The sequence below is a fragment of the Xyrauchen texanus genome, chromosome 43 (genome assembly GCF_025860055.1).
Source record: "Xyrauchen texanus isolate HMW12.3.18 chromosome 43, RBS_HiC_50CHRs, whole genome shotgun sequence".
In the NCBI taxonomy this organism is placed as follows: Eukaryota; Metazoa; Chordata; class Actinopteri; order Cypriniformes; family Catostomidae; genus Xyrauchen; species Xyrauchen texanus.
This window is the reverse complement of record NC_068318.1, coordinates 4,713,153-4,732,555: the sequence shown is the minus strand read 5'-3', so window position 1 is coordinate 4,732,555 and position 19,403 is coordinate 4,713,153. Positions and strand designations below refer to the sequence as shown.

At 41.8% G+C, this 19,403-nt stretch overlaps 1 protein-coding gene across 3 annotated transcripts in view; it reads right to left on the bottom strand.

Moving 5' to 3' along the window:
* The window catches only part of megf10 (multiple EGF-like-domains 10), a 61,759-nt gene that overhangs the window by 25,907 nt on the left and 16,449 nt on the right, over positions 1-19,403 (bottom strand). For 2 of the 3 annotated variants that reach the window (XM_052116484.1, XM_052116485.1), the window contains exons 2-8: positions 17,713-17,831; positions 15,385-15,486; positions 15,095-15,195; positions 11,572-11,664; positions 4,745-4,991; positions 4,542-4,662; positions 4,077-4,213 (exon numbers count right to left, since the gene is read on the bottom strand). In XM_052116484.1, coding sequence (XP_051972444.1) covers positions 4,077-4,213; positions 4,542-4,662; positions 4,745-4,991; positions 11,572-11,664; positions 15,095-15,195; positions 15,385-15,486; positions 17,713-17,819 — 908 coding nt within the window. In that variant the 5' untranslated portion in view covers positions 17,820-17,831. The remainder of the gene's footprint in view (positions 1-4,076; positions 4,214-4,541; positions 4,663-4,744; positions 4,992-11,571; positions 11,665-15,094; positions 15,196-15,384; positions 15,487-17,712; positions 17,832-19,403) is intronic. The other variant, XM_052116486.1, reaches the window with a different exon arrangement.

The window sequence follows — 19,403 nt, the reverse complement described above, 5'->3', positions numbered from 1 at the left end:
CATTTCTTGTGAGTTGGGGAGACGGCCTAGGACGAGTTAGAAAAAGTAGGTTTTTCAAAAATATCGAAATCAAAAAAGTTTCGAGGAAATAGAAATTCATGTGAATATATGATTTGGTTGCACTGATGGATTCAGAGAAACTACAACATTTTTTCTAGCTTATAGAGATCAGGAGTTTATTATAGCACCACCGTGTGGCCGATTCTCACAAAACTTATAAATAAGTTTGAGAGGTGCGCTCTGTGGCGTGGCAGAAATGTTATCAGCCTCCGGAGTCGTAGCTGGGCGCCGATGACAGATGCCGAGCAGCGGTGGCGGTGTGCGTACCTTCATTGAAAACAGTTCTTTAGAATTTTAGAGTGCAAAATGTCGCCGCCAGGCCCGTCCGGTGTGCGTACCTTCATTGAAAACAGTTCTTTAGAATTTTAGAGTGCAAAATGTCGCCGCCAGGCCCGTCCGGTGTGCGTACCTTCATTGAAAACAGTTCTTTAGAATTTTAGAGTGCGAAATGTCGCCGCCAGACCCGTCCTGTGTGCGTACATTCATTGAAAACAGTTCTTTAGAATTTTAGAGTGCGGAATGTCGCCGCCAGACCCGTCCTGTGTGCGTACCTTCATTGAAAACAGTTCTTTAGAATTTTAGAGTGCGGAATGTCGCCGCCAGACCCGTCCTGTGTGCGTACCTTCATTGAAAACAGTTCTTTAGAATTTTAGAGTGCGGAATGTCGCCGCCAGACCCGTCCTGTGTGCGTACCTTCATTGAAAATAATTCTTTCGAATTTTAGAGTGCGGAATGTCGCCGCCAGACCCGTCCTGTGTGCGTACCTTCATTGAAAACAGTTCTTTAGAATTTTAGAGTGCAAAATGTTGCCGCCAGACCCGTCCTGTGTGCGTACCTTCATTGAAAACAGTTCTTTAGAATTTTAGAGTGCGGAATGTCGCCGCCAGACCCGTCTCGTGTGCGTACCTTCATTGAAAACAGTTCTTTCGAATTTTAAAGAGCACCATGTCGCCGCCAGACCCGTCCTGTGTGCGTACCTTCATTGAAAACAGTTCTTTCGAATTTTAAAGAGCACCATGTCGCCGCCAGACACGTCCGGTGTGCGTACCTTCATTGAAAACAGTTCTTTTGAATTTTAAAGAGCACCATGTCGCCGCCAGACTCGTCCTGTGTGCGTACCTTCATTGAAAACAGATCTTTAGAATTTTAGAGAGCGCCATGTTGCCGCCAGACCCGTCCTGTGTGCGTACCTTCATTGAAAACAGTTCTTTCGAATTTTAGAGTGCGGAATGTCGCCGCCAGACCCGTCCTGTGTGCGTACCTTCATTGAAAACAGTTCTTTCGAATTTTAGAGTGCGGAATGTCGCCGCCAGACCCGTCCTGTGTGCGTACCTTCATTGAAAACAGTTCTTTCGAATTTTAGAGTGCGGAATGTCGCCGCCAGACCCGTCCTGTGTGCGTACCTTCATTGAAAACAGTTCTTTCGAATTTTAGAGTCGCGGAATGTCGCCGCCAGACCCGTCCTGTGTGCGTACCTTCATTGAAAACAGTTCTTTCGAATTTTAGAGTGCAAAATGTCGCCGCCAGACCCGTCCTGTGTGCGTACCTTCATTGAAAACAGTTCTTTCGAATTTTAGAGTGCAAAATGTCGCCGCCAGACCCGTCCTGTGTGCGTACCTTCATTGAAAACAGTTCTTTAGAATTTTAGAGTGCGGAATGTCGCCGCCAGACCCGTCCTGTGTGCGTACCTTCATTGAAAACAGTTCTTTAGAATTTTAGAGTGCGGAATGTCGCCGCCAGACCCGTCCTGTGTGCGTACCTTCATTGAAAACAGTTCTTTAGAATTTTAGAGTGCGGAATGTTGCCGCCAGACCCGTCCTGTGTGCGTACCTTCATTGAAAACAGTTCTTTAGAATTTTAGAGTGCGAAATGTTGCCGCCAGACCCGTCCTGTGTGCGTACCTTCATTGAAAACAGTTCTTTAGAATTTTAGAGTGCGGAATGTCGCCGCCAGACCCGTCCGGTGTGCGTACCTTCATTGAAAACAGTTCTTTCGAATTTTAAAGAGCACCATGTCGCCGCCAGACCCGTCCTGTGTGCGTACCTTCATTGAAAACAGTTCTTTAGAATTTTAGAGAGTGCCATGTTGCCGCCAGACCTGTCCTGTGTGCGTACCTTCATTGAAAACAGTTCTTTAGAATTTTAGAGTGCAAAATGTTGCCGCCAGACCCGTCCTGTGTGCGTACCTTCATTGAAAACAGTTCTTTAGAATTTTAGAGTGCGGAATGTCGCCGCCAGACTCGTCCTGTGTGCGTACCTTCATTGAAAACAGTTCTTTAGAATTTTAGAGTGCGAAATGTTGCCGCCAGACCTGTCCTGTGTGCGTACCTTCATTGAAAACAGTTCTTTCGAATTTTAGAGTGCGGAATGTCGCCGCCAGACTCGTCCTGTGTGCGTACCTTCATTGAAAACAGTTCTTTAGAATTTTAGAGTGCGGAATGTCGCCGCCAGACCTGTCCGGTGTGCGTACCTTCATTGAAAACAGTTCTTTCTAATTTTAGAGAGCACCATGTCGCCGCCAGACCCGTCTGGTGTGCGTACCTTCATTGAAAACAGTTCTTTAGAATTTTAGAGTGCAAAATGTCACCGCCAGGCCCGTCCAGTGTGCGTACCTTCATTGAAAACAGTTCTTTAGAATTTTAGAGAGCACCATGTCGCCGCCAGACCCGTCCGGTGTGCGTACCTTCATTGAAAACAGTTCTTTAGAATTTTAGAGTGCAAAATGTCGCCGCCAGACCCGTCCTGTGTGCGTACCTTCATTGAAAATAATTCTTTCGAATTTTAGAGTGCGGAATGTCGCCGCCAGACCCGTCCTGTGTGCGTACCTTCATTGAAAACAGTTCTTTCGAATTTTAGAGTGCGGAATGTCGCGCCAGACCCGGCCCTGTATGCGTACCTTCATTGAAAACAGTTCTTTCGAATTTTATAGTGCGAAATGTCAGCCGCCAGACCCGTCCTGTGTGCGTACCTTCATTGAAAACAGTTCTTTAGAATTTTAGAGTGCGGAATGTCGCCGCCAGACCCGGCCCTGTGTGCGTACCTTCATTGAAAACAGTTCTTTCGAATTTTATAGTGCGAAATGTCGCGCCAGACCCGGTCCTGTGTGCGTACCTTCATTGAAAACAGTTCTTTAGAATTTTAGAGTGCGGAATGTCGCCGCCAGACCCGTCCTGTGTGCGTACCTTCATTGAAAACAGTTCTTTAGAATTTTAGAGTGCGGAATGTCGCCGCCAGACCCGTCCGGTGTGCGTACCTTCATTGAAAACAGTTCTTTAGAATTTTAGAGTGCGGAATGTCGCCGCCAGACCCGTCCGGTGTGCGTACCTTCATTGAAAACAGTTCTTTCGAATTTTAAAGAGCGCCATGTCGCCGCCAGACCCGTCCTGTGTGCGTACCTTCATTGAAAACAGTTCTTTCGAATTTTAAAGAGCGCCATGTCGCCGCCAGACCCGTCCGGTGTGCGTACCTTCATTGAAAACAGTTCTTTCGAATTTTAGAGAGCGCCATATCGCCGCCAGACCCGTCCGGTGTGCGTACCTTCATTGAAAACAGTTCTTTCGAATTTTAAAGAGCGCCATGTCGCCGCCAGACCCGTCCTGTGTGCGTACCTTCATTGAAAACAGTTCTTTCGAATTTTAGAGTGCAAAATGTTGCCGCCAGACCCGTCCGGTGTGCGTACCTTCATTGAAAACAGTTATTTCGAATTTTAGAGAGCACCATGTCGCCGCCAGACCCGTCCTGTGTGCGTATCTTCATTGAAAACAGTTCTTTTGAATTTTAGAGAGCGCCATGTTGCCGCCAGACCCGTCCTGTGTGCGTACCTTCATTGAAAACAGTTCTTTCGAATTTTAGAGTGCAAAATGTTGCCGCCAGACCCGTCCGGTGTGCGTACCTTCATTGAAAACAGTTATTTCGAATTTTAGAGAGCGCCATGTCGCCGCCAGACATGTCCGGTGTGCGACCCCCTTAAAAGTGGCTAATTATGAGACGTAGTCTAATGTGTGTGTGTTTACTGACCTGTCTCCAGTGTATCCTGCAGTGCAAACACAGTGTCCAGTGGATGGCGAGCAGCTTCCTCCATTATGACACTGACACTCCTGTGAACAGTTTTTACCAAAACGCCCTGCAGGACACGGCTGACCACACACTGTCCCCTGAACACACACAGAGATGCGCTGAGATACTGCAGGCAAAAGTGGAGCAACTGTTTAATGAATTAAACAACCCAGTATCTTCAAGCGGAAGGATGACACATAGGAGACTTCAAAAGGATTATGTAGTAACTGTTTTAAAAAATCAATAATGCGCTTGAGGGCATGTTATATGGTAAATATATTTAGTCCACTATGTGTTGTGCCTAAAAGCACTTTTACAGCTTATATAATATAACACAACATTGTTATTGTTAAATTTTAAACAAAGCAGGTCAAAACTATTTAATTTTTTTCAGTTATACTATTCCTAAAGGTGTGTGTTTTGTACCATCCAGCCGGCAGGACATGAACACTCTCCCGTCACATGATGACACACACCGCCTTTCTGACACGGGCAGCGTTCCTCACACTGAAGCCCATGTTTACCTGGAGGACACAGATCCTCACAGCTGCACAAAAACAACACACACTTCTGTCAGTCAGATACACTTCAGTCATGTGTTTCTATGTGTGTGTGCAGGTAACACTCACAATGCTCCCGTGTAACCTGGGCTGCACACACACTCCCCTGTGATGTGGTGACATGTGGCATTGTTCTGGCACTGGCACGTCTGTTGGCAGTTGTTACCGTAGGTGCCGTGATCACAGAGCTGCTCGCAGCGCCATCCGCGGTACCCGGATGCACAGATGCATGCTCCAGTGATGGGATTACACAGCGCGCCGTTCTGACACTGACAGCGGTTACTGCAGTGAGGACCCCAGTGGCTGCTGTCACACGCTACACAAACACATAATGATTACTACATTAAATGCTTGGAGGGTGAAAAACATGTTTAGGTATGACTACAATCAAAACATTTAGATAAAAGCTAATGTAGTGTATCACATCAAAATACAACAGAATATCACAGTGCATTTGTAATAATACATCTGCAGCACTGCATATTTATCACTGTACTGATACACAAACATTATAATAAACCAAATCAATCCATTTTTACACTGAAAATAGATAGTTGACATGAAATGTCCTGCGCTATGACAGCTATACTTGATCTATAGATGTTCTAAACAGCTTGTTGATAATTCTTTATAATTATTAATTATGCAGTTTCCATGAGCTCATATTAATTGAGAGACTACATGGAATATTTCTACTTTATAAAAATACATTTTTCACTACTTAAGTGAACAGCAAAAAGCTAAAAGTTGATTAAAAATGGTGTGGGGGGGGGAAGTTAAAAGAAATGGTGACCAGTTACAGCATTTAAAAAAATTGTATTCATACATTCATCTCTACGTGGATCGCCACCTTACAGAGGTGAAGATGTTTGAGCACCCCAGTGACCCTGGAAGCCGTGTTGTCAGGAGCATTAATTTCTTGTAGGGCCTTCCTTGACAAATTGGTCGCAGGGGAGAGACCAGACAAAGAGTGATCTAAAAGTCACCTATGATGTGGCCAACAGGCAAGACGGATTCCTCGTCCGGATCAAGAAAACCGGGACCCTCTCCTGGAGCCAGGCCTAGGGGAGGAGCTCGAAGACAAGCGCCTGGTTGGCTAAAGAAACAATGTTGGGCTGTGTCCTTGTAAGCTTACCAGCTGCAAGGAGAGATGTAGGAAACCTGTGCAACCAGTGGGTAACTTCAACACCCATGTGGGTGACTACAGGAGAATCCCAGAAAGGAGTTGTTGTAAGGGATGGTCTGCCTGATCTGAACCAGAGCGATGTCTAGTTATTGGACTTCTGTGCTTATCAAGGATTGGCCTTAACAAACACCATGTTTAAACATAAGGTTGTTCAGAAGTGTTCTCTGTACCAAAACATCTTAGGCCAAAGGACAATGTTCAACTTTATTGTTTTATCATCAGACATGCAGATGTATGATTTTGGACTCTTGGGTAAAGAGAGGAACAAAGCTGTCAGATGATCACCACCTGGTGGTGGGTTGTGTCAGATGCTGTGGAGGCTGCCGGACAGACCTGGCAAACCTAAAGGATTGTGATAGTGAACTGAGAACCTTTGGTAGAGGATCTTGTCTCAAGTACCACTTCCAGTGAATGGATCCTGTTTAAAGCCTCCTTCATGGAAACGTCTGCTGGGAGCTGTGGCTGGAAGGTTGTTGGTGTCTGCGGCAACCCAAGAACCCTATGGTGGACACCAGCTGTGAGGGAAGCCTTTAGGCTGAAGAAGGAGACCTTTCCATATAGGTTGGCCTGAGGGACTCCTGATTCAGATAACAGGTAGTGGCACACCAGAAGCTGTGTTAGTTGCGGAAGTGAAAACTTGGGTGTGAAAGGAGTTTGGGAAGATGATTGATGATTAGATGATTTTTGGTCAGCCCCAGATGGCTTAAGCAAGGGAGGCAGATTTTTGACCAGGCTGTTATTAGTCAGTGTGGGGAAGTGCTGACCTTGCCTGGTGATATTGTCTGTCAGTGGAACATGTCTCCACGTGATGCCTTTGAAGAATCATGGGGAAATCGGGGACAGTACCTGGTGATTGACAAATAGGTGTGTTGGGTCCTATTTTTAAAAAGGGGGACTGGAAAGTGTTTTACATTTACAGAGGGATCACACTTCTCAGCTTACTTGGGAAAGCCTTTGCTAGGGAGCTGTAAAGGAGACTATGGACAATTGTCGAACCTCAGCTTGAGGAAGAGCATTGTGGATTCTGTTTTTATCCTTGCAAGGCATGGAAGGTTGCTCATTCAGTGTACATGTGTTTTGCGGACTTGGAAAAGGCTTATGGCTGCGTTCCCCAGGAGGTCAAGTGGGGTATGGGGTACCGGGGCCGCCAATGCATGTCGGCCGGGCCTTGTATAACTAGTGCAAGAGCTGTGTTCGCATTATCAGCAGTAAGTTAAGATTTTTCCGAGTGGGTTTTGGACTTCGCTAAGGCTGTCAGAGTGTGTCCATTTTGGGGGCCTCAGGATTGCATCTCTGCTATTTGCAGATGATGTTGCACTGTTGGCATCATTTTTCTGAGAGTCAGCACCTCTCAGCATTTACCAGCTGATCTGTTCCAACCCTCACCTATGGTCATGAACTTTAGCTGCTAATTGAAAGAATATGAATGTAGATACAAGTGGTTAAAATGAGCTTTCTTCGCAGGGTTGCTGGGTTTAAACTAAGTTCTGGAGAAGCTCAGAGTTATCCGCTGCTCCTTAATTTGAAAGGAGCCAGTTGAGGTGGTTCAGTCATCTGGTGGGGATGCCTCCTGGACATTTCCCTGTTGAGGTTTTCCTTGCATGTCTAACTGGGAGCAGACCCCATGGCAAACCCAGAACACGCTGGAGGATTATATCACTTGGATGGCCTGGGAATTACTTGGGATCCCCCAGAAGGAGCTGGAGGATGTGGCCAGAGAAAAAAAACACATGGGCTGCTCAGCTTAGCCTGCTGCCACCATGACTCAGACATGGATAAGTGATGGAAATTAATGGATGGGTGGATTTATACATTCATATAAAGTGGTGGCAAAAGTCTGATGCCACATTATTTTTTTCATTTAAACCTTGAAATCAACATGATGTATTTGAAAAAAAGTTGACTAGGTCACTAATCAAAAGTAAGCAAATTGCATTATTGCATTATGGCAACATGATCATAAGGTTTTTGTTCATGCCAGCTTGAGGGTATGCTGTCAATAAAATACCAAAAACTGGGAAATCATTAAATAAACTTGGCATAAAAAAAGCTACCCCATTTTGTTATTATGTATTTAGGATGTGCATTTTGTTTCTTTTATTTCTTTACTTTATTGAATTTTGAGCCAATGCTATGCCTTCTTCAGTATATCATAGAAAAGCATAGACACATAAAAATGCCTAACGTGACAAAAAACGATTAATTACATACAGTATGACAATACAATTGGGAAATATTAAACATTGTGTTTGTTCTGTGGAGACTGACATAATCTAGCTTGACACAGACAAAACAGACAATAGATCACTGAAAAAGAACAATTCTGTCATAATTTACTCACCCGTACATTATTATAAAACCTCATGACTTTTTATATGGCTCTTGGCCAGTCTTTTCAACATAATGGAAGTTGATAGAAACTAAATTTAAAGCCTGAAAAAGGACCCAAAAGTGTATTAAAAAAAACAAAAAAACAGTCCATGTGACTCATCAGATTCCAAATATAGAAGACATACAATATAGTTTTGGTGAGAAACAACCAAATTTAATCATTTTCCAGTGAAAATCTTGACGTCTATTGTGTGTTCATGAGCGCTTTGGGAGAAGCTTGTTCACAGTACGGATGTGCTGAACGACTAATTTCAAAGTGTTTCTGTGTTTCAAATTTTGAAGTCGACTAGTCTAAAAAGAAACCAACCTTCAGAAATAAGTAAAAAAACGACCAATTTAAAATACTTTTTACAAATCCGACACTAAATTATGCTGAAAATCACCTTGCATTATGATCATTGTACATTAAATATAGAACATGACACACATTCACCTTTAGTGAATACATGTTTATTTACTGAAAACAACTGAATGAATAGTGCAGGACCAATAGAGCAACCCAGCCTGTTCTAAATGGATTTCACCATGTAAAATGTACTTAACATATTAAAACAGTCAGGACATTGTTAAAAATAATTAAAAGTTTGGTTAAGCCAAATCTATGAGAAGTTGTGCTTATTTCACGACATGCGGTCATGCATTAGCCATTGATCTAATATGACAGCTGTTACTCCAGGAGAGCTATGATGTAGAAATATGGCTATAGGATAGATAAAAAAGGCCTGTGATGTAGCCTACAATAAATGACAATGGTTATGGAGATGTTGTGTACAGATGTGCTTGTAAAGGAGGAGTTGAACACTGAGATGTACTCATCATGCAGATGGTACGAGATGGTGAATGCTTCAATCTGCACAAGCTGAAGGAAGAGCTTAAGGTCGGTCAAGTGTATTTGAGGATGTTGTGTTGTTGTCATGCTCTGGCCTATATCTCACATCACATGATCTGAGCCCTGAGGTCATTTCCTGCCTCTCTGGCCAATCATGCAGCTCTCTTTGTTTTGATGAAGAAAGGCCTTTTCTCCTTCATCATTCCTTCAACCTCAATCCAGTGAGGGTGTTTTGTTGGTGTTCTGTGGCCCAGAAAGTCCAAATACAAAGAGTGTTCAGAGGAAATTAAAGTCACTTCAGCGCTGACTGCACGAGACACTTTGATAAACCAAAGAGTCAAAAACAACTTGAAATCTCATAAGTGACATTAAAAACAATCAGCAAAATCCATCCAATGGGTGAGGATTTATACATGTTGGGATTCAGAGCTTTAGTGTCGTCAAGCATCAGAGTATGCCTTGCTACAGTGAGATGAGAAAATGTACAACTTTCATTCCAACCAGCTTCCCTTGTATTGTTCCAAACCCCAACATTTTCTTTCTTATGTGGTTCACTATTTTCTTATTAAAATCATGAATTAATCATTAGGTTTAGGGGTTGGGTAAGGAGTTCAAATTATGAAAAGTGATAATAACATGGTTTGTTGGTTTATGTTTTCTCTATGGGAGTTAAAGTCATTCACTTTCGTACGAGGCAACAATCAGGGTTCCCATGGAAAAGCTGATTCCGCGTGCCAGCGGCACCTGACACACATGAGGGAGAAACGTAAACACACTTTGACCAAAACAAACACGAACAAGATCGACCGAAGAGTGCACGGTGGTAACTAACCGGATCTGTGCGCTCACACGAAACACAAGACATGGAATGATCAGCTGCTAACGGTCCCTATTAAACACACCGTGTTTATTAAGTGGTGGAATAGATTTGTCATGAAAAATGTTCAAAGTTTGCTCACATTGACTTATCCAATCACAATGGAGATTCATTTGGTTTTAAAATACTTGTATGTAATAAAATATCAAATGTAGTTATTTTGAGTAAGTATTATCTTCATTTGTTCCTCAAAAAGCATCTCGCTGCCTTAAAAGTATTCTAATAAGTTGACAAATTGCGCCCTATATCTATTGCCCCGGTATCTACACAATATCAATATAACCCACCTGGGGCCTTTTACCACATGTGTGGTAATATCTCTTGTCGTGCTGTGAGTGTGTGTATGTGAATGAGGGAGAGACCAAGTTATTCTCTGCAGAGTGTGTGAGAAGGCGGTACTTATTAATGCACAAATAATGCAAAGGTACTGAAGAGTTTTAAAAGGAACCTATTATGACCATACGTCCTCTTTTCATGGATGTTTCCCCTTTTTTTGAACCTTAAAAAGTGACCAGTGTGGATTTCTAGATTCCCTAAACATCCATATTGAAATGCTCAACAAAATACGTAATTAAATCTAGTGCACCATATACGTGAATTCTCTCTCTCTCTCTCTCTCTCTCTCTCTCACAGCACACACACACACACACACACACACACACACACACACACAAGGGTGCATGCAGCGAGTGCTAGAGCCCAGTAACTTCAACATAAATGTGTGTGATTGTGTACTTATCTATTCAGGGTTTGCCATCGGAATGGAATGTCAACACTCGGCCTTTAGTGAGCAACTGATTTACGTTAATTAAATACAAAGACTATTCACTCGTTTTTGACCGTTGTTATTGATATTTCAGTGCTTGGTAATGGGAATAAGCTGCGAAGCAGAAGTCTGTAGCATCTGCATTGGAAGAACATGCTAAGCATAATGGCTCATTTTGCTGCCATAACTTATTAGCCTATATACCAAGACATCATTAGTACCCTGTTAAATTCCCTTTGCAATGGCAGTTTCGTTTGTGCTCATGGGGCTGAAAATGCTGAAATCTGGACAAAGAGAAAAGCCAATGCAAATAGAGCTCATGAAGTTCCCGTAGAAGCACGGCGTCTGGGCAAGAAAAGTCTTTATTTCAATGAAATTTAATGGTGCAGATAGACTCCCATTGAAAAACTCTCTATGGGCCGTGAGTCCACTGACTTCTATGGACATATTCATAAAGGAATAAAATGGAATGTCAAAATGACATTACTTGATCAAACAGTGTAATACTGATGTGCAATATCTGACACTTTTATTTGCTAAAATATGGAAATGTACAAAGATTCATGTGTAATTAAGTAGATTGCTCGTCATTGCTTTATTTCTTATGAAATTTAAGGAAAGCTGTGCTTCTCGTGCAGTCTTTCAGCAAACGCTGCACATCTTACATGTAAAACTCTACAGATGAAGAACTCATCAATAAAATAATAGAGACTGTAGTGTTTTGAGGAACAAGACTGATTAACTACAGTATATTCTTCAAAACGCTTAAAAACCCAGCTGATGCTCACTAGATGAGAGAGAGTTTGTGTGTGTGTTAGAGACAGACGGGCACAGCTGCAGTACTCACCACTGGAGCAGTCGGCTCCGCCCCAGCCCGGCTCACAATGACAGGTGTTGGGGGCCATGCAGCGGCCATTGACACATTTCTCAGCACAGTGAGCTGAAGCGAAAACAAGAGAGAGTCTGATCACATTACAGCCCTTCAATGAGGAGAACACAAAACAAACATGAGGAGAAACCACTTGAAACCACACACACACATGCTGCTGAGATCATGATATCAATGAGCCCAGCAAATTTAGCTACAAAGTGAGGTGACTATTTTCAAACATAATAAAGCAGGAAAAGAACCACATTCATAAAGGCGAAACGTTTTACAGCAGAACAGACACAGGGATATGAAACTCTGCTCCTGGAGGGCTTTAAGTGATGAGGAGTTTAAATCCAACCCTAATCAAACACATGGGAACAAGATACACCTCAATCAGCTCCCTAGTTCAGTAGTCAGGGCACTGATCAGGGAATCGGATGTTTCAAGGGCTGTCTCGTCCGCAAAACTGTCCCAGTGCACTAAAACGTAAAAACCAGGGAGCACCGCTGTTCCTAAATTCCTGGCTACTAGTTGCATGACGTTCATGGTATATTTTACAGCAGTGTTTCTACAATTGATCACAATTAATAGACAACTGTATACTGTGACTTTGCAGTGAACAGTGCCAGGGAATTACTGGAATTTGCAGTGTTGTGCTGTAGAATGTCAATTACTAAATATATATATTTCTAAAGTGCAATGTTCACTAATTGTCACTATTGTTGAGTTTTGAATGCTAAGAGTGGATTTCTTTGCATGGCTGATTGACAGGTCCCAAACAAAATCTGTGAGAGACAAAAGTAATTATAGTGTTGCATGCATTCCTCCCTCATTAACAATGCTTCACTTTTAATTGCACCAAATAGTGGTGATTTCAAATTGTGACCAAAACTGAAGTCAATCACTAAGTTGAACTGATATTTTCCACGCATCTCAGTGCAATATATTGTGTTCTTTTTTGTTTGAAAATTAGTTAGAAACCATTAAGTCAAAGTTCCCATCCAAAGGGAACACTAAACACCAAAATAGTGACTTCAAATTAAACACCATTATCCCACAATGCAGTGTGAAATGTTCGAAAATTAAAATGACCTAGCCTGTATTCATTTTTACAATAAAATTCTGAATACAGTATTTTATTGTAAGAAACTACTGGTAAATCTGGTAAAATCCTGGTCATTTTTTACAGTGTACCACCAACATGCACGACAGTGTCATGTTGCTAATTAATACCAGCTGCAATTAAACGTGTGACCTTATTCACAGCAGCGCCATCTTTGATTTTTAATGGGAATGACAATGAGGCTTTGAGGGATAGACTTACAGTGTCTTCTATGGGCTGTTCTGCAGTTTAAAGAGTTTACAGATTGTTCCGCGGACAAAACATTGATACAATGTCTGTCATACATGAACATTCAGTATACAAAGAACTCCAGACACATGAGTTGTGGAAAATCAGATGTGATCTCGGAGCTTTATACCATTCGTGTCATTGAAGGGATGTTTAGTCTATCAGGTCGCTTGTTTCTTTGTGTGATCTGGCAACACTGCAACTGTTAATCACCAATCCTTAGTACAAGTACTACCATTTTAAAAAGAAAGTTTTTAATCATTATTTTATTTAATTGGAACCTGTTATCATTTGGAAAGGAGGCTGCTAAACACTGGAACCAGAACTGTCTCTCAAATACTCACAAACATTCAAACTGATATCAGTATGTCAGGAATCATTGAAAGCATGTTACCATTCTGAGAAATGAACAATCTGCTCAACGAAACAGAGCCTTTTATGTAAATGTCAATCCTGTTAAATTGAAACCCGCGGCTGGTGTGAACTGCCTTCAAATTGTGTTCTCATTCTGCTGCCTGACTCACCAGATCATCCTATCCTCTGAACATCATGACACTTCACATGTAGAACTCTCAGGCTATCTTGGAGGGGAGCAGTGTCTTAATCACATCAACTAACCAAGGGGGTACCTCAGGGTTCAGTGCCTCTTTTTCATTCCAAAATATCACTGGGACATACAGGATCATCAATGCACATGGATTGTCCTACCACTGTTTAACAGGTAAAGGACGGGCAAGGAGGAGGCAGAACTGGCTGAACAGTCAACATAGAGTTTAACGGTAAAACTGGCATCTCTGGCTCCCCTTTATCAAGGTTTCCTGCTGATCAGCTGATTCAGCACTGGCCGTGTACCCTCACGCCCTCCTCCTCATCACACACACTGCAATACCGACAACATCAAAGCAGGTTTGCCATAAACCAGGGTATAGTGTTTGATGACCAGCTAAACTTTATGGACCACATTGGAATGATCACCCAGTCATGCAGATTTGCACTGTAAAATATCAGGAGAATCCGCCTTCTTATCTGATCATGCTGCACAACTCCATGTCTAGGCTCTTGTCATCTCTAGACTGGACTACTGCAATACTCTTCTAGCTGGCCTTTCTGCATCTTGCAACCTCTGTAAATGTTTGGTCTTCAACTATCTTTCAATTTTGCAAATCCATTTTCTCTCCTGATGATTGTGTTCTGTAAGTGAGCAGCAAATTCACTAACCAGGGTTCATACAGGCATCAATTAATGAAAATCAAGGACTTTCAAGTACTTTTTCCAGCACAACTTTCACAGAAGAATTCTGAGCTTTCATATACAGTAATTCTCTGTTCACGGCTTGCATTACAAGTGACGTGAAGAATATTTACAAGTCTGAAAATGTATGCGTTTCTCAGGCATCTCAAGTTTCTGAAGTTTACTGTGTTAATTTTAAGCACTTTTCAACAAAACATGCTGATTTTACAGATATTCCAGTACTTAAATTTCTAAAAGCTAAATTCAAACTAGGGCTTTCCCCTAATAGTCGACCAAGCGTTAGTCAATGAGGAAAGTCTTCGTCAGTCACTTTGGATAAAAGTGAGGCAGGAACTGGCTGAACAGTCAACAAAGTTTTAATGCAAAACTCAACATAAAACAAACACACAACACGGCCACGTGCATCTCACTCGAACCGGCTTCTCCGGCTGCCCCTTATCTCGATCTCCCGCTGATCAGCTGATTCATACTGCCATGCCCCATCACGGCCCAGCCACACCCTCCTCCTCATCACATACTCATTAGAAAGGCATTCAAGTTTCCCTTTCTTTAACAGTAGTTCAGTGATGTGGAGATGCAGCATGTGATTACAGACACTATAAATACAACAGATTCTTTCAGACCCCATAAACGTCTCTTTCAGCTGCTGCACTACTCACTTCTCATATTCACTGAATAAAAGATTTTTCATCATATAAAAGATCTAACAGCCACATCTATCCATCCATCCATCCATCCATCCATCGACCTCATGAAGACTCCTGCTGTGGTTCAGATCATTACTGCTTTGGATGAAAGATGTATTTGACTATATTCTGATGAACAGGAGATGGATTGACAGTGCTGTTTGGCGTATATTGCAGGTGTAAATACAGTAAGCACAGCAGTAATACTCACGGACACATATGTCTCTGCTCTCGTAGAATCCCGAGCAGCACTGAGACTTGCGTCGATGCATCGTCTTCTCACCCCTGCGGTACGCCATCCTGTAGCTCACCCTTAAACACCCGGCAAACGCAGATAGATGCAAATATTTATCTTTTGTGCAACTTTGTCATTAATACATTTATTTTTCAAGAATATATGATTAATTATTTACAAATCATTGAATATTCTCAACTTGTGAAACTATTAACAACTTTCTCTTTATGAAATGTGTGTAGTGAAGTGATTTCATGCTCACACACCTGTGTTGAGTGCATTTAAACCAGTTGAGGATGTCTGCACAGCTGGTGTAGAAGACCTGATCAAATGGGTGCATGTACGACTCCTGCACGGTGACAGAGTAACTGCACATGCGCGCGCACGCACACACACACACACGCACACGCACACGCACACACACACACACGCACGCGCACACGCACGCACACGCACACGCACACGCACACACACACACACACACACACACGCACAAACATGCTTATTTCTCCATGGAAATTAGGATATCCCATAGAATTCTTTTGTTCAATTATTTTCCATGTACTCCAGATTAATTAAATCCCAAACCTTAACACTGTCCCAGATAGAAATCTTTCTGCATTTATACATAAAAAAAGAAACATATTCAACTTTGTCACAGTCTGTTTGGATTTCATATATTTTTAATTGATAATGGTGTAAATTCTTGCAGTAACAATCAATATCCCAATGTCCTGTTTTAAATCACACATTATAATTGACGCTTGACATTTATTTTTCAAAACATGATTTTGCAAAGACATTTCCCCCTGTTACATTTAAATTGTTTTGGGGTTGATTATCACAGCAAATATTTAAAAAAATGTACAATAAAATTGTACCAACAAACCATTGATCTATCATACTTTTCTGTTAAAAATGTAATCGCTGAGTCTGATGGTAAATGTACTGAAACTGTGATTCAGACTTTGTTGCAGTAACCATTGCAAACTCAGCTCTTAAACATTTTAAAACAAACTCTGGGTTCTTATCCTTTAGATTAATTGAATTAGCTTTCAACAAGCAAGTTCCTTCACCTCAAAAGAGCAAAAACACACACACACACACACACACACACACACACACACACACACACACAGTTTTAACAGGCAGGAGATGTCCGTGGCCAAATTAAGGAACGGCTCAGAACTCCATAAAAGCAGATTGAAAGGAACAAAGCTGTGGGTTTGTTTCCCAGCTAGATTCACGTTCACACAGTAACGTGTGGGAACAGCTGTTAGCTGAGAGTGTTTCCTAATGCACAGAATGTGTGACTGTACAACACAGCTAATGTGTGTGTGTGTGTGTTCCTCAAGATATTTACAGTCCGGTGCTGTTTAACTGTAGTAATACTGCTTTCGTACATCATTGTGATTCAGCACACAGACGGTTGGAGTAAAAGACATTAAACATTGAACCAGAATGCTTTTACCACAGGTCAAAGGGTGCTTCTAGACACAACATGGAGTAAAATCCCAATAGCCATGGTAAAATCCATGCTTTGATAAAATCAGAATAAACTATTCAGCGGCCTAGTAATATGGTTTATTATTCTTACACTAATCTACTCTAATGATTACTGTAGAATTAGGGTTGCAATTCATTAAATAAATAATAGAGATTAAAATAGCAGATGCCACAATTAACTAAATAATGTATTATTAGCAGATTATACACAGTAGCGGTTTCTTTAAGACTGCACATGAAGCATGGCTTCCCCTAAAACATCATAAAAAATGCATCAATAACATGTTTAATTTATGTTCAGTTAAATAACATTAGTTATTTCAATACTTTACTGAGTAAAACTGTCAAATATCACACATTACTAGCATACTGTTCTTGAAGTAACGCAGTCCACTTTTTTCTACACAAGCAGTCAGTGGACACACATAGATCGCTACTGAAGCCATGCTTCAATGGGAGTCTATAGCATACCTATGATTGATGTTCATTGGACGAGAAGCTGTAAATATCTAATTTTGGGTCCCACCCAGATGCCGGGCATCACTGGGAGCCTATACGGCTTTTCACACTTAATGATAATAATAATAATAATAAAGCAATAATTGATTTGGTTGTAGCTATTTCTAACGATATTACTCATTTATAAGCGTGTAATGCTCTTCTTGCATATAAATGTCTCTAAACACAGCCGGTAGACACAACTGTTCTCACTGTAATAACACATGAGCTTTTGTGGCTGTAACTGAGCAGCAGATCATTTCTGGAACTGTATGAATATCAAACAAATACACAAAGACAGACAGACAGGTGTCTACATCACTACATACAGAGCTGCTTTAATGTCAGTACTCTGTGTGTGTGTGTGTGTGTGTGTGTGTGTGTGTGTGTGTTTCTATATGTCATTTGGAGCATTAGGAGCCCACACACATACTCATCAAATATATGATGCTATTTAGATTCTGAACAAGTTCATATTGATACACTTTTAAATACACACAACTGCTGCTCTCAGACATTTGTGCTGCAGTAATGGGACCACACACATGTGAACGATACAACGTTTGTGTGTGCGTGTGTGTGTGTGTCACCTCTCCCAGTGACTGCAGACATTGGGGTCGTCGAGGTTGAGTGATGATGTCACCACGATCACACAGCATGAGACAGCCAATAAAAGAGGAGTACAGGTTGACATCATTACAGCAAACACCTTCACACAAACACAGCAACATCATAAATATGTGAGAAGTTCATGGGCTGTAATCTAACTAAGTACAGAGTGTTTAGTACAGACACATTATGATATTTATGTCCATCTAACATTGGTTGAAATAAATAAATGTCAGAATTCAGTCATGTTGATTGTGATGTTGTTGAGCATGTAGAGCAGCAGGACATGAAGGGGGTATTTACATTTGGTCACTTAATACCTTTTTACTGATCGGATTGCGATCCGATGAATAAGCCCATTCCATTTACACTTGACCACATCAATGTGTCTCCACCAGATATAATTCCTAATTAATTCCTTTATCTCAGGTAGGCCTTTCAATGTAGCCTGGAGAGGTGAGGTGTCCAAGCCACGTCAGCTACTTACTGGGGTACCTTTCAGGGTTCGGTGCTTGGGCCACTTCTCTTCTCTATATACACAACATCACTGGGACCCATCATTCAAGCATAAAGTTTCTCTTACCACTGCTACGCTGACGACATGCAACTCTACTTATCTTTCCAGCCCAACGACACCACCATGACTGCTCGAATGTCTGCCTGCCTGGCAGACATCTTGGCCTGGACGAAGGAACACCACCTGCAATTTAACCCAGCCAAGACCGAACTCCTTGCCTTTCCAGCCAACCATGCTGTTGAACACAACTTCACCGTGTAGCTGGGTGCAACTACAGTATCGCCTTCCAAAACGGTCAGATATCTAGGGGTAACCATTGATGACAAGCAAAATTTCACAGACCACATCTCAAAGACCGCAGGATCATGTAGATTTACACTCTACAATATCAGGAAGATAAGACCCATACTATCTGAACATGCCACACAACTGCTTGTTCAGTCACTTGTCATAACTAGACTGGACTACTGTAATGCTCTCATTGCAGGCCTTCCTGCATGTGCAACTAGTCCTCTGAAAATGATCCAGAATGCAGCAGCATGTCTGGTCTTTAATGAACCAAAGAGAGCATATATTACACCAATCTTTGTCTCTCTCCACTGGCTGCTGGTTGATGCACATTTCAAATTCAAGGCTCTAATGCTGGCATACAGAACAGTCACTAGGTCTGCTCCAGCATACCTAAAATCAGAGTTACACACCCACTAGAAGCCTGCAGTCGGCTAAAGAACTTTCCCGGACTTTCAGTTTCATCATACCACGTTGGTGGAATGACCTTCCCAACTCCATCCGTGAATCTGACTCACTTTCTGTCAAAAAATGGCTAAAAACACATCTTTTCCAAGAGCACTTAACCAGTCACAAAAAATAATAATTCTTGTTGCACTTTAATCTTTTTTGAATACTATTCTGATGCTAGTGAAACTTTGTAGAATGGCAATTTTGTCTGACTGACTTTGGATAAAAGCGTCTACCAAATGAATAAATGTCCATAGAAGTCAGTAGACACATGGTCCATAGAGCGCTGCTGAAGCTATGTTTCAACAATATTCTATGTCACATTTCTGTACCATTAGATTTCTATGAGGTAAAGAAGTAAAAAGTACACTCAACAGAGACTGCCCACTTGTCAGTAGCTAAAACCCTGCAACTGGC